Genomic DNA, 14,140 nt, shown 5'->3' on the forward strand with positions numbered 1-14,140 from the left:
CTTTACAGTGCCACTCTGCACCCGAACCTCACCCTCATGATGTCTGATATTCAGATGGTGCTTAGCATTATCTTACCAGTGCCTCTGAAATCGTTCGTGGCAGCAAATTCGCACTCGAGGCGTCCTTCACTTGTTTACGCGGGAATATTTTTGCGCACCTGACGAGATGCGCTGCATCCTCAACACAGAGTTCTTCTCACGAATACCAGGCAACAAGTCGCCTATGAGCGAGTGTTGGTCCATGCTCCGGCGACTAGCGATTACAAGTTCACGGACCACAGTGGCAGCTGAGCACAAATCCAGGAGGATGCCGGCATACAATCAATTCAATCATGTTCAATAAATCCCATCGGATGAGACGCAGGATCATAATCATCACGGTTTCGGATTGCGACCGATGGAACGCTCTGATCAAACATGACCGAATAGGCCGGACACAAGGCTGGATAATCGCCCCAGAAGATAATTTTGAGGTCTTGGCCAGCGTCGAGCTTTGTTCGAGAACCGCTGTTGTAGCCCCTGGATTTGGAACATTCAGCCTCTACACTCGTCGCTTGGGTCCATAATTTGGGGGCGATGCGCATCTCTGCTTACTACGGCTTCCAAACTCGCCTTCTATTCGCCATGTTATGTTCTCGGCTTTTAGAGCCACCAGATGCGTGATCATAGATAAAGGTCCCAAACCTACAACTATAACTGCGCCGAGTTCTTGTTCAAGCTGGGTTTGCGAAATTTACTATGCCACCGCAGTTGGAGATGACCCTCCTGATGTGTTTTCTAGTGGGCTACATTTCCAGAAATGTCCACGCTGACTGCTACTCACGAGATGGTAGGCTCATGCGCGCTGAATACAATGCCTTCTTGCTTACTGACTTTGGCAGGAGTTCTTGCCATGGATTCGTCCACCTACGGTGGCCCTGAGTTACAGCCTTGCGGTAATAACATAAGCACTTGCTGTCTTCCAGATGAAAAGTGTGGTACAAACCTGCTATGCTCGACAACTCGTGCATTCAGCCGGCAGTACTGCGCCAACAAGAATTGGCAAGGCTGTTCGCAGCTTTCGCCCGGTATGCCTAGGAGTTTTATGTGAATGACACTTACTAACACGGTGTCACCAGAAACAACAAACCATGGACTCGAGATCAAAGCCTGTGGAGGCAACATTTTCTGCTATCACCAGCCGATGGATACCTGCTGCACAAACGGGCCACTGTTCTTTGTCAATCCAGAAACAGGCTGGGTTGCGAACGGGTCTGAGAGAGATACCACTGCTTCTCCAACGTATTGGCAGCCATCTTACACGTCGGAACTCGCCCTATTGAGCTCCAGCACCCCCCAGCCCACCACAACGTCAATCGAAATAATGTCCACTTTCACTTCGCTGACATTAAATCCCTCACCTACAGATACAATGAAAAGTTCATCACAGAACTCGTCTGATCTCTCTCCCGTCGCTGGTGCCGGTATCGGCGTTGGAAGTGCAATTGTGGTGGTCAGCCTCGTTGCATTTACCTGGCTTCTAGTGCGCTATCGAAGAAGTAGTCATAGACGTAGCTGCGATGAGTTTGGCACCCGAAACGTTAGCTGGAAGCATACAAGGAGCAACCGATCGACGCCGCAAGAGCTTGACGAAGGAGGGGCGAGACAAGAGATGCAATAGGGAAAACATGCACCTAACTTCTCAAGGTATATGTATTCTATTTCTCAGCTACTTCAGTTTTGTTGAGTCTCCATCACTTGAAGTTTTCCTCTCGGGTCTCCTCTTCACTTTCTTCGTGTCACCTTCACCGTCTCAAGTGAATAGAAAAGGAGCTATGACCCAACAACGCTACAGAGCTTGTATTCCACCCTGTAATAACAACTACTCCAATCACTCTCAGCTTTGTATTGCAATATCGCAACTCTCAGTTCGCACGGGAACGGCACCTCCAAGCTGCATCGCACAAGACTTCAGCCATGAGGGTAAGCGCGACCACCTTCGCCTACCTCACAGTCGGCACGATCGCTCGTGTGTTACTCGCCTCCGACACCACCGTCACCGCAGCCGGCATCAAATGGGACGATGCAGTGAAATCTGGGGCAAACCTCTTCTTCGGCATGCAAACCGACGACCGCAAAGCATCGTTCTTCTTCAAGACCGACCCGTACGTCCAAGACCCTACCATCCAGACAGTCCAGAGCAGCCACGACGGCGACATGAAGGAAGATTTCATCAAGTGGGGCTACCAGGAAGATGAGGCTCAGAACGCGAAGATTGACAAAGAGTGCGACTTTGAGGCGTACCACCGGATGAAGCGTGCGTTCGATGAGCTGGGCATTAACACGGCGTCAAAGGCCAATGGAGGCCCGAATCAGTGCGTCCAGCTGGACCATCGAGATGGAGCGACAGTAGTGCGCGACAAAGACAATAAGCTACCGCCCACCGACGAGCAGAGATACATCGATGAGAGCTGCGGAAAAGAGTACCGGGTGAGTGAGCATGACACTACCACCATCTTCCTCTCTACTAAACGCATCACAGGAGACTGGCGGTACCTTCCAATTTGGCATCAACGGCCAAGACGGCCTGGTCGCGCTCATCAACGTGATCAGCCCAGCATATAGTGCGAACCGCCTCTGGCAGCGCAAACCCTCATCCGACGAACTCCCGCAGATCCGCTCGATATCCGACGTCGCTTGGGGCTTCTGGAATCGCGCGGGTAATATCCAGGGAATCAAGTACTTTCTAGTAACTATGATCTTAAACGAAGATACGCGCAACATCATCCGGCAGGCACACGAGACGCTCGAGCCGAAGAGGAGTGAGACGGCGATCTGGCCGGGGTTTGAGTTTAGGACTGATACTCCTGCTGGACAAGCTATTCTCGGTGAGTGTGTTGGCGAGGAAGTATTATGTGGGTGATTGCTAACGTGACGATAGGCTCTCCAGTCGCGCGATGGGCTGGCTACTTCCTCATGCAGCACAAGAAGCAACTCGGCGAGAACAAGTACATCTCCAAGCTACGCGTATTCAAGCCGGACGTCGGGTCGTTGCCGAATATACTGTTCTACGTTGAGACTGCGCCGCCAATTAAGCCTGGGTCGAGGGCGCGGGAGGTGGGACTGCGTGGAAGCAGTGCGATCGTGTCACAGATTGCGAAGCACGATATCGACAGCAAGAATGTTGTCCGAGAGCACATCTTTCGGGTGTATTCGTGAGTGCCTTTTCGGGAGTGTATAGGACAGAGAATGAGAGAATTGTGGGGTGAGAGGAGTCGGGTAGCAAAAGTGTTAGCAGTGTGATGGAAAGGAAATATCAAATGGATACACTCAAACCACTATCCCTCACCCTAACAAGAGGAATGAACTGGAACTGGGCCCAGTGCCGCATCTTTCAGAGCAGAGCGATTTCAAAATCTCAATACTGCAAAGCTGCTGATATCACTCCTTAACCTCGGCCCAACATCCCGCGCCGTCACCTTTCGTCGCACTCGACAATCCACTTCACCACTAAGTCCACAGTCTACACTTCAGCATGCACGATGAGAGCGCCGAGTCAGATAGCCGAAGTTCTTCGTGGGGTCTGGTGGCTCGACACCTGCATCCGGGGCTCACTCCGGACACGCGCTATGACGACGATGCAGCTAGCCAGACTGTTGGGATCGTGTCGATCGTTTTCGTTAGACTGTACACCTGGGGTAGGAGCGGAAAGATATTGGGATATGATGTGATGGGATTTGGGCATTCAGTTTTGATGAGGTGGCGGTACGTAGATGGGAGTGAAGTGGCAGTCTTCAGATGGTCCACTTGAGTAAGGATTGCTGGCATTTCGGCAACGAGCCGCCATCGATCAGGTCGACGGAGAAGTTAGGCATTATCCGCGCTGAAAACGAAGAAATACATCCACCCGTCAGAACCATTCCTCGCGCAACTGCGGCTGATCATCAGCGGCGCCCTCAGCTCTGTCGATCTCATGTCCTGGACCCTTTCAAGACCCTGTGGAGCCGACGCACGATGGTGCTAAGCTCAAGCCAAGGGAGCTTGAGGGCGCTTGGCTTTGGTGCACGGAGGCTTAGTATACATGCTTCCGATGCGGTGGTATGGTCGTTGAGCGTCAGTGGCTCGGTGGCTTGGCCTGTAGGGAGCGAGAGGTCGATTTCTACGAGGACTGGGCTGTGTTGGTGAAGCTAAGCTCATGCCTAGGGAGCTTGAGAGTTCCTGGTGTCTGCGCGGGAGGATCCTGCGTGCGCGCTTTCGATGCAGTGGTATGTCAGCTTCTCGGTTGTCTGGCCTGTAAGACAGAGGAAACGATGTATAAGGGAAGATAATAGCGCTTTATTGACGGCTGGGAAAGTTTGAAGGGACGTCACGCTGCATCTGTGCAAGTGAAGAAGCGTTATGGGATTGTGGTAAGGGACGCGATGTTGTCATCTATCGTGAAGTAGTGAAGGAGCTCATGAGGTATAATAAGGTGCGTGATTCCATCTTACATCCACATCAGCATCCACATCAAGCAAGCACTTCACAGCCTCTCATCTCCCATACCTCAAGCAAGCAAGCGCTTGACCGCCTCTTCTTAAATCCTTCAAGTTCGACTGCAATCACTCAATCAACTACTCACCACCATGCCATCCTTCACCACCCTCATCACCCTCCTCCTGGCTGGCTCAGCCTTCGCCCTCCCAACCCCCCAACTCGCCGGCGAAGGTGCCGCGCTGAACAGCATCTTCAGCTCGACCGACAACGGTATCGGCTACGCCATCAAGAACGCCGAGCAGAACCTCGCCAAGAACGTTGCCCAGCTCAAGGGCAGCACTGGCGGTGCCACGACTGGTGCCGGAGGCGCAGGAGCTCCCCCACCGCCTGGCCCAGGACCACACCGCCGCCAGCTCGACAAGATCAGCGATGGCTTCCAGACGTTAAGCGAAGCAGCAGGTTTGGGAGACGCGACCAAGGCGTTGACCCAGGCGCTGGATGAGATTGATGGAAGCTCGACTAGTGGGGCAGCAAACTTGGGGGCAGAGATTGGAAGTGCGGAGAAGAGTACGCTGATTAGTTTGGGCAAGGCTGTGCCTAGGGCTTAAACGGGAGATGTTGCTTGCTTGGGAGAAGTGGATGCGATGCGTTGATTGATTTGAGCGTAGGAGTTTGTGTGTTTCTGTGAGCGTTTTCTGGTTATATGGTCAATGGTGTGATGTTAATGAATGAACATTTAATAAACGATGATTCCAAGAACAAATTCTTCAACATGTTGGTAGTCGATATCCAATGATGCTGACAGTGTGCGTTGAACTTTTGAGCGGTATCGTACTGCTGACGCACTTAGCAAGGCAGTGCGCTTCGCAGGTTGATTGAATCAAGCATCCTGCGTAATGGGGATTTTCGTTCAACGCGATGATAAGAACTCGACTGCAAATCTTTTGCAACAATGCGTGACTAGTCGTCAGTGTTCATATGTTTGATGGAGCGCCATGGTGCAGCGATGATGGAGATGATCAGGGTCAGCGTGAAAAGGGCGTTGTTGCGCCAACCGCCGGACTGTTTGGCGCTAACCGCATATTGGCGCAACACGACGAATCCCTGCGCACAACTGCTAACACTTTCAATTCGAGACCAATTCGTTAAGTTTAAACTTCGCAGTTGAGTTACTCTACACGCTTTCGCTTCAGCACTCTGTACGCAATTACATACATCTTGCTTCTGGTGCGAACTGTACAAAACACGCGCATTCGACGTTTTTCTGCATTCCTGTAGGACCGCCCACCGGGGCCAACGAAAGCAATAGCCGGCGTCACACACACGATTCCCGAGAATGCTGGGGTTTCGGCCATTCCAAGTGGCCAAGCGGAAGGCGAAGGTGTACATGCCGTTGAAGGCGTCGAGGCGGGACATTGAAGACGGCGACTACGACGAGAAGGACTGGGAGAGCGACAACGATAGCGACGAGCCCGACACACCGTCGTCGGACTCTTCACGGCATACTTCGGCCTCATACGACCCAAACCCGAACAACATCGAATCACGGCCTCTCGCGCCTAACGGGCGGTCACCACCATCACATCGGAGAACACAGTCACGGCCCAAGCTCAGCCCGTACAGCTGCCGCAACCCGCGAGCATGCACGAGATACTTTGGGCTGGCCATAGCGGGCACGCTCTTCTTCTTCGCCTGGTTCCTGTACAGCAGCAGCTGGCACTCGATACGGACCGCCGAGTCGGGCATACACAAGTCACCGCCACCGCCGCCCGTGTGGGAGAGCTTTCCCTTCCTGAAGCGCTACCACGGCGGCATACGGACTTTGAAGTCGCGGGACCAGAACACGCCCGAGTACCCAACTAAGCAGGACATCGAGCCAGATCTGCCCGTGGAGGAGGTTAAGAAGGAAGCGCCCGTGAAGAGGGCAGAGGGAGCGCAAATCCCCGACTCGTCCAGCTTCGACCCATACCCAGCCTACAGCAGTGCCTCCTACCTCGACGAATACGCCGCAGTCGAAACATGCTACCTCGACGCAAACAACACGATTCAGATCCCTGCGACGAGAGCGTACAACGGCGTGACAGACGGCATGCCGGACAATGTCATGGGCAGCTACGACGTGCTGGGCCTGAGAAACGATGTCTGCTTTGAGCGATTCGGCCGTCTCGGTCCGTATGGACTCGGCTACAGCAAGAGAAGAGGAGGCACCGGCGCCGCCATGGAGGGCGACCGCGAGGGCGTCGAGCAGGTGTGGAAGAACACGCCCGAAGTCGACTACCGGGAAGTACAATGGGCTGAGGTCATGCATCGCTGCTTGGAGAAGAACAAGGCGCGTTTCATGTCGACCGAGACGGCTCTCGAGAACTCGTTCCAGGCCATGGCTACCAGCAAGCGCGACCTCGCCAACACCACCAAAGAGCGAACACCCGATGCCGCGCCCAAGAAGCTGCTACACCGCACTGCAGTCCTCGTCCGAACATGGTCAGACTACAAGTACGACGACGAAGACATCATGTACCTCCGCGCGCTCATTGCCGAGCTTAGCGTCGCTTCTGGCGGCGAGTACCAGGTGCACTTCGTTGATCCACGTCAAGGACGACAACAAGCAAATCTGGGCCGATGAGAAGGTGTACGCTGAGGTGCTCAAAAACGCTCTCCCAGAAGAGTTCGTCGGCATGGGCACGCTCTGGTCAGAACGCCAGATGAGCCTCATCTACGGCGGCATCTTCGACTCGAAATTCCGCGACCTTCCCGTCCACGGTGCTTACAGGAGCGCGTACATGCCCGTCACCTACTTCGCCCACCAACACCCAGAGTTCGAGTACTTCTGGAACTGGGAGATGGATGTGCGCTACACCGGTCACTACTACCATCTGTTCGAGCAGGTCTCCAAATGGGCTACAGCTCAGGCCCGCAAGGGTCTCTGGGAACGCAACTCTCGCTTCTACGTACCATCAGTCCACGGACCTTGGGAAGACTTCAAGCACATGGTCCGCGTCCAAACAGAGCATGGCACCAACAACCAAGCCAACAGATGGTCATCACACCTTCCCCCGAACCCACACGTCCCCGAGACCAAAGTTCAAAAACCAGAAAAGCCAATCTGGGGCCCCGACCTCCCCCAAGACTACCCCGACATCGAAATCGACGAAGCGGTCAAGCCACCCCATGCCATGATTGAAGACGTCCCCGGACAAGAATGGGGCGTCAACGAACCCGCCGACCTCATCGTCTTCAACCCGCTGTTCGACCCCGACCAAACAAACTGGCTGCTCGCCAACGACGTCACCGGCTACGAAAAGACGCACGGCATGCCCCCTCGCCGCGCCGCAATCAACACCTCAGGCCGCCTCAGCCGCCGCCTCCTCGAGACCATGCATCGTGAACAAACACACTTCCGCCACACCATGTTCACCGAAATGTGGCCCGCGACCGTCGCCCTGCACCACGGGCTTAAAGCTGTTTATGCGCCGCACCCAGTCTTCATCGACCGCAAGTGGCCGACGCAATATCTCGCTGCGATATTCAACAACGGGCGCAACGGCGCGGCTGGCGGTGCGAAAATGAGCGTGTTCAGCGACGAGAGGCAGCATAACTTCTTAGGTACTACCTGGTACTATAACGCTGGTTTCGCGCCAAATCTTTGGAAGAGGTGGTTGGGGTATAAGGTTGATGGGGATGGAGGGGAGGAAGAGGAGTTGGCGGGTGAGGGGAGGATGTGTTTGCCGGGCATGTTGTTGCATCCGGTGAAGCAGGTAGATTTGGTGCAGGAGAGGGTGGATGAGTCGTTGTGATGAGAAGTGTTGTTGGATGGCGTTTTTTTTGTGGGATTGGGATGAGATGGGCATGATTAATGTGGAAATCTGGCGTTTTAATACATAGCGAGCTTTTTTTTTATATTGGCGCATTTCGCCGGAAGTGCGAACGATATATCATTACTGAAATGCCTCTCCTCCCTCCTCCCTCGCTCATTCTCTCAAAGTTACATAACGACGCAACATAAACATCCGTCAATCGGCCTGTATTCACGTTCATATTAGCACATTCTCTTCCTTCTTCTCCCTTTCCTGTCTGCTAGATGGTGACTCACCAACCACAGCAAAACCCCGGGTGGCCCCCGTCGCAGCATCGACTGCATCCGCCTCGGAGTTGTGGTACGTCTTTGGAAGGTATGGAGGTAGAGGATGGGGTGGAGGATATGGAGGATGAGGATGTTATTGCAGGGGATGAAGACATCGACGGTATTGCGGGAGGTATTGCGGGCATTTTAAGACTCTGTGGTTGTTAAAATGTGAGGTGTGGTGGAGAAGTTGCGTGGAAACAAAGTGTAGTAGTTCTGGCCGTGATGTTGGTACAATCCAATTTCACGACAGAAACACCTTCGCTATTTGAATACAGGATTATGGAGAGTGTTTATATATCGATGATATTTCGCGGGAGATGGTGAGTGCGAGAAACATGGAGATGGAGGGGTAGAGAGATACTTGTTGAAGATCAAGCGTGTCTTGCGTTGTGCGTATTAGGAAATTGGTTCGTTGCTCGTTCTACATTGGTAAATCAATTCGTACGTGTGTGCGTGCAGGGAAATATTCGTGTGCTGTGTGAGTGATGTGGTTGCGTACTTGGCGTTGTACGTGGCGAGGGTGGCGCAGGGACGGGAACGAGTGTGTAGCGCCGAGGGTGGGATATGTGGTTGTTTCTTGTTGGTTGTTGTTTCTTTCGAATGTTTGGAAGTTGTGAAGGCGTGGGGGGATGATTGGTGTCGGATCCTAGTGATGTCGTGGTGAGACGCGCGATTGATCGTCTTTGTTCAAGGAAATGTAGGTGTTCAGTGGCTTTGAAGCATGTCAACGTGCCGTCAATTCTTGAGTATTCTTCATCGTCAAGGAAAGGTTCTTCTCATAGATCCCTGGAAAATTCGAAGCTGCGGCTGACGTGTCGTGCTACAGATTTGCGGTGAACAGGTCACCAGATCATACGAGGACGATCGTGGTCACATCCACACCTCGGGCTTTGAGTACTTCTGGTGATAGTCGGGGATCTGAGTTGATAAACTCACCAGTAACATTGTTGCGATGATGCTGTACATAGAACGGGGGTCGGGTCTCATACTCTTTCTCGACTGCCTCCCACTCTAGAGGCAGCGGACCTAGCCTGGGATCTTGTGTGGTGCATACTTTCGTCTGGTGGTTCAAGAAAGAGAAACTGGAGATGTGGTTGGAATGATCGATGATCATGTCCCATGAATGTGGTAGAGGACCTAAAAGTGCTTGGCCCTCCATGAGGCCATGTATGTACGATGGTCCAACATAACGATGCATCATTGTGGATTCGTCCTCCGTTACCGTACGCCTCAACAAAATAGGGTGATCAGAGCCTAGCGCTATGCAAATCTGGTCACCAACATGAATGGAAGGCGGACCACAGCCGACATGGCCGTGATCAGTCACAAAAAATCTGCCGGACCGTTGTTCCGTCAAATTCGATTCGAACCAGTCCCTGTAGGTTTTTTGTACGTTCGGCGTAACATTTATACAGGCATCTCGAAGCATGGCCTGAGCTTCTCGCAAAGTAGGAGTTGCGACATGCTTGTGCCATCGGTCGCTCAGATAGCCCTGAGTTACCACCCACAGATATGTACTCAGGCGAGCTTCATCAGTCATATTCGGAAATTGCCGATCAATAATTTCGCAGACAGTTGGATAGTCGTGCGTGGCATGGCTAGTTGTTATGTGGCTGACAGCCGTGATACGTCCATGAAGGACGCCGCGCACTTGTAAGCAACATGGCGATTGGAACGATACGTGCGAGGCAGAAAAGCTACTGGCAAGACTTGATCTTCCGACACTATAACGTCGGAAGATCGATTGCGTGAGGTTCGGTACCCAGGTCGCGTAGTCACCAGTTGAGTGCTGCGGATTGGCACATTCTAGAATTCCTAGGCGGCGTGTCGATTGAATTGTTGCCACACAAGCCTGCATGTACACATCTTCTACTGGCAGCGAGTAGAGCGGCCGAATGCGCCTGGTGAGTGTTGGCGGCAATAGTCCTAGAATCGCAAAAACCTTGTCTCGTGGCTCGCTGCACTTGCGATCGGATGCGAGCGCGAATAGAATCATAGGAGAATAGCCCCGTAGATTACGGGAGAGATGATCGGTGAATCTTCGATTCACCTGAGAAGATATTTCGAACTGATATCGACACCGTATAAAGGCTCTACGCACGTAGTACCATGGAACTTCAGTTGCACCGCACTGCACGAGTGAAGAAGGGCTGGCCACTTGGGCCTCTTGCACAGTCCAGAGCCTTTCAAAGTACGAACGTTGCATCAGAGCCTCAATCGAATTCCACGTAGGCATATCAAGCGGTATAGTAAGGCTTGCATTCCACCAATTTGCTTCGGTATGATCCGGAGCTGGCAAAAAGTAGTCGTCGAGTGTGTACTCGAGTTGCCTCCCTATAAGATTGAGGGCGTGAAGAGCCGTGGTTGAATCCTGCGCAGTCTCCCCTAGCCATATAATGACACGTTCTGCGCATGTGAAAATGGCACGCATTCTCGGAACTTCTTCACTTCTCTCGAGCAGGTCGTTCTGATTGATGCAAATGGCATCGATCCACAAAGTACGGCGCATAGACGTCCTACAGATTTGATGCAGTAGTTTCCAAAGATTAAGGCCTATAGCGATTTTCCCAACCCTAGTTGATAGCGATTGCTCTTGGACGATATCGATGTCCGAGGGGCAGCCAATGGTACCCCAGGTGTAGGAGACAGCCTCGAATGCGCTGTCAATCTTATTTACAGGTAATCCTAAAGCGTGTTGGCTTTTCGTGTAGTCTTTTGGACTGGAATCCGGGGTTTTCCATGAAGTGTTAATCACATTTGATCCTTCATCATCCCAGAGTGAGTAGATAAGTCGACCCTCAAGAGTTCTGTGAGCTTTCCAGTTGGAAGGAAGTGTTCCTCGCACTGTCTGAAGCTCTTCGTCACCAACTCCCCACGAGTCATTACGTGTAGGTGGATCGAAATGAATGTGCTCGATAGATACGTGGATGGGATCTTCGAAGGCGCCAGGCTGGAGATGTAAAACGCGTATTTCCTTGTTGTTCGCGTCAAGCGGCTCGTATTGATAAGTGTTCATCTCGCTCATGAGCAAATGGAGCGAGATTGAAGGAATGTAGAACTGAGCGACGCGTGAGATTCAGCTTGGGGCCTCCGCAACCTGGTGCGGGGCTGTTTACAGCCTGGCGAGAGGTCAGCTGCATGCTGGCCTGCATTTGGCGTTTGAAGTATATGGACGCCCCTCTGGAAGAGCCATGTTGCTAAATACCAGGATTTCGGGGTTGTGGCGCCAGAGAGTGGTGTGTAGGAGATAAACATTGATAGTAGTCCGAAAAGACTCTGGACCACCACCAGGCAGCGGCAAAATTCGTACCCGGTTTACACCTACATGGCATAAGCGTAGAGGAGCCTGAATTTATACGCAGCTTCGATATGCTCTCCTTGATTTCATTGGAACTTTGGAATATATACAGGCTACGCCACCTCTCCGTTCTTCTCGTCCGTGGATGGCGGACAGGAATTTGTCCGCTGCCTGGTGCCACCTGGGAAGGCAATGATATCATAGGACACCGGAAGAATAATTCATAGAAGACTTGAGACTACTACACTTATTTTTTCGTTGCTCTCTTTCTCTCCCTCTCTTCAGCCTCTAGTCTCATCCTCTCATCACACCTCAAATTCTCCCTCACGTGACACTCCTTGATCTTAACCAACGCTTCTTCCTTCTTAAATCCCTCTCCAGGCCATCCACACTCCTTCCAGATTTCAATATACTCCTGAGTATCATCATCCGTATTGCCGTCCTCCGCTTCTTCGATCTCTTCTGGCATCGGCACCAGGACCAACTTCTCGAAATCTGCGCGCAAATCGTTAAAGAACTTTCTGACTGGCACAGGTGATACATTCATAAATCGCACAATGTCTTCGTGAATTTCGCGTTTCCGGACATCGAGGATAAGTGTGCGACCACCGGATTCGTGGCCGAGTGCTAAGACTATCAGGTTGCGGAGTTTGATCTCGTAGTCGTCGTCGTCGTCTTCCCAAAATGGTTCTTCTTCTTCTGCAAAGCTTAGGTCTGAAACTCCGCTGTCGTTCGAATGCTGAGACTGCGCGTAGTTATCGTTATCGCCCTGCTCATCATCTTCGTCATCCTCCTCTTCTTCTTGGTCGTCATCTCCAGCTTCCGCCTTTTCCGCTTCGAGCTCCTCGGCCCAAATCTGCAAACCTTCCTCTCCCTGATCAAGATCGCCTTCTTCGAATTGCTCGGGTGTATACACCGAATAGTCCACTACTACACTCTTGTAGTGGATGTATCTCACGAATCCACTTTTGTAACCACGATCGTCATCTTCAATGTAAGGCAAATGCTTAATGAGATCGATAACAACCGGCGCCTTGTTAGAATTCCTCGTTGTCTCCTCCGTGATGTTTGGCCAGCCACCTGGAGGCGGAAACTTGAGCGCAGAGGATGGTATGTAGAAGCTCGTCAGGAAGACGTAAAAGTCAGTAATGATGCTGACGAGTTCGTCTCGCTGCAGGTTCATCTTGGCGCAACTCTTCGAGGTCAATGTCGCGGCCTTGAGCAATAAACAATAAGCTGCGCGATGTATCTTATACTTGTACTGCCGTGCCGCATCGAGCGAAATAATGCGCACGGTCGATGAGTTGCCTAGCAGCACAGACTCTGCTTGAATAGCCGACCAGGCAGCTTCCAGACCCCTTGGCCGCACGATGCCACTTCGCGCACAACTCTGGAGTTCGACAGGTTGCCGCAATAAACAGAAATCAAGTGCCCACTTGTCTCATGTTCCCATGATTGTAGCGGCAGCACTCACCACCACCGCGCACCCCGTAATAACATAGCGCCACATGTTCGTCCACGCCCACATCTCCACAATAGTCTTCATATCCACCGCCTCAGCCCACCTTTTCCAAGTCTCCCTCGCCGTGTCTTTATCAGTCCCTTGCCCCACTCCCATTAAGCCGAAGCCATCCTCCCGCAACAGCTCCTGCACCTTCCACTTCCCCGCTCCGTTGATACCGGGCTCCATGTACAGAGCAGTATATGGTATAATACTCGCGTTCGCGACTGCTGCCACGATGTACAAGGAGTTGGCGGTGGAATAGGCAAGTAGCGCATTGCTCAATGCGCCGAGGATGATCAGTGGTGCGACGAATATGGGCGCGAATTGGTAGGCTTGAAGCCATTGTCTTGCGAGGAGTTTTGGCGGGGCGTGTGTGGTTAAGGGCGGGATGACGACGTGGGTGTATGCGAAGGTAAATCCTACAGGCAATCAGTGACTGACATGTGATGTGGACAAGGATTGTGTCTTGTAATGGATGTAGTATGTACCGGTATAGATAGCTGGCGCAATAGTTGCGATAGCCTGTAGAATCGGCACAATCACGTGTAATAGCTCACTCATGATACAAGCAGGTGCGTGACATTCGGGAAACGATTAGAAGCAAAGAAATCCATGCTCAATAAAGGTTGCAATCTAAAAATGCAGTTAGCTATCTACTGTCTGCTGTTAATCAATCCAAGTACGTCATAGCCGGTGATCGGAGGAAGCTAGAGCACCCGAACCATTCCAGAACGCCCACCACCCGAACTGTCTCTCTAGC

General features: G+C 52.2%; 7 protein-coding genes across 7 annotated transcripts; 5 read left to right on the forward strand and 2 right to left on the reverse strand.

Moving 5' to 3' along the window:
• Window positions 1–39: 39 nt before the first annotated feature.
• Window positions 40–291, forward strand: SNOG_04784 (hypothetical protein; the record flags this gene model as incomplete). The annotated part of the gene is made up of 2 exons (XM_001795144.1): window positions 40–92; window positions 210–291. The coding sequence occupies 2 exons, from the start codon at window positions 40–42 to the stop codon at window positions 289–291; spliced, it is 135 nt and encodes a 44-aa protein (XP_001795196.1).
• Window positions 292–799: 508 nt separating this feature from the next.
• SNOG_04785 (hypothetical protein) lies at window positions 800–1,322 on the forward strand (the record flags this gene model as incomplete). Its single annotated transcript, XM_001795145.1, has 3 exons — window positions 800–829; window positions 966–1,067; window positions 1,119–1,322. 3 exons carry the CDS (start codon window positions 800–802, stop codon window positions 1,320–1,322), a joined length of 336 nt encoding a protein of 111 aa, XP_001795197.1.
• A 634-nt stretch (window positions 1,323–1,956) lies between these two features.
• Window positions 1,957–3,198, forward strand: SNOG_04786 (hypothetical protein; the record flags this gene model as incomplete). The annotated part of the gene is made up of 3 exons (XM_001795146.1): window positions 1,957–2,469; window positions 2,522–2,867; window positions 2,921–3,198. 3 exons carry the CDS (start codon window positions 1,957–1,959, stop codon window positions 3,196–3,198), a joined length of 1,137 nt encoding a protein of 378 aa, XP_001795198.1.
• Window positions 3,199–4,604: 1,406 nt separating this feature from the next.
• On the forward strand, window positions 4,605–5,063 carry SNOG_04787 (hypothetical protein; the record flags this gene model as incomplete). Its single annotated transcript, XM_001795147.1, has 1 exon — window positions 4,605–5,063. One exon carries the CDS (start codon window positions 4,605–4,607, stop codon window positions 5,061–5,063), a length of 459 nt encoding a protein of 152 aa, XP_001795199.1.
• A 728-nt stretch (window positions 5,064–5,791) lies between these two features.
• Window positions 5,792–8,249, forward strand: SNOG_04788 (hypothetical protein; the record flags this gene model as incomplete). Its single annotated transcript, XM_001795148.1, has 2 exons — window positions 5,792–7,024; window positions 7,050–8,249. The coding sequence occupies 2 exons, from the start codon at window positions 5,792–5,794 to the stop codon at window positions 8,247–8,249; spliced, it is 2,433 nt and encodes an 810-aa protein (XP_001795200.1).
• Window positions 8,250–9,428: 1,179 nt separating this feature from the next.
• Window positions 9,429–11,594, reverse strand: SNOG_04789 (hypothetical protein; the record flags this gene model as incomplete). Its single annotated transcript, XM_001795149.1, has 1 exon — window positions 9,429–11,594. The coding sequence occupies one exon, from the start codon at window positions 11,592–11,594 to the stop codon at window positions 9,429–9,431; it is 2,166 nt and encodes a 721-aa protein (XP_001795201.1).
• A 529-nt stretch (window positions 11,595–12,123) lies between these two features.
• Window positions 12,124–13,941, reverse strand: SNOG_04790 (hypothetical protein; the record flags this gene model as incomplete). Its single annotated transcript, XM_001795150.1, has 3 exons — window positions 12,124–13,266; window positions 13,351–13,799; window positions 13,869–13,941. The coding sequence occupies 3 exons, from the start codon at window positions 13,939–13,941 to the stop codon at window positions 12,124–12,126; spliced, it is 1,665 nt and encodes a 554-aa protein (XP_001795202.1).
• Window positions 13,942–14,140: the final 199 nt, after the last annotated feature.

This window comes from Parastagonospora nodorum, assembly GCF_000146915.1.
Source record: "Parastagonospora nodorum SN15 chromosome Unknown scaffold_7, whole genome shotgun sequence".
Taxonomy (NCBI): domain Eukaryota; kingdom Fungi; phylum Ascomycota; class Dothideomycetes; order Pleosporales; family Phaeosphaeriaceae; genus Parastagonospora; species Parastagonospora nodorum.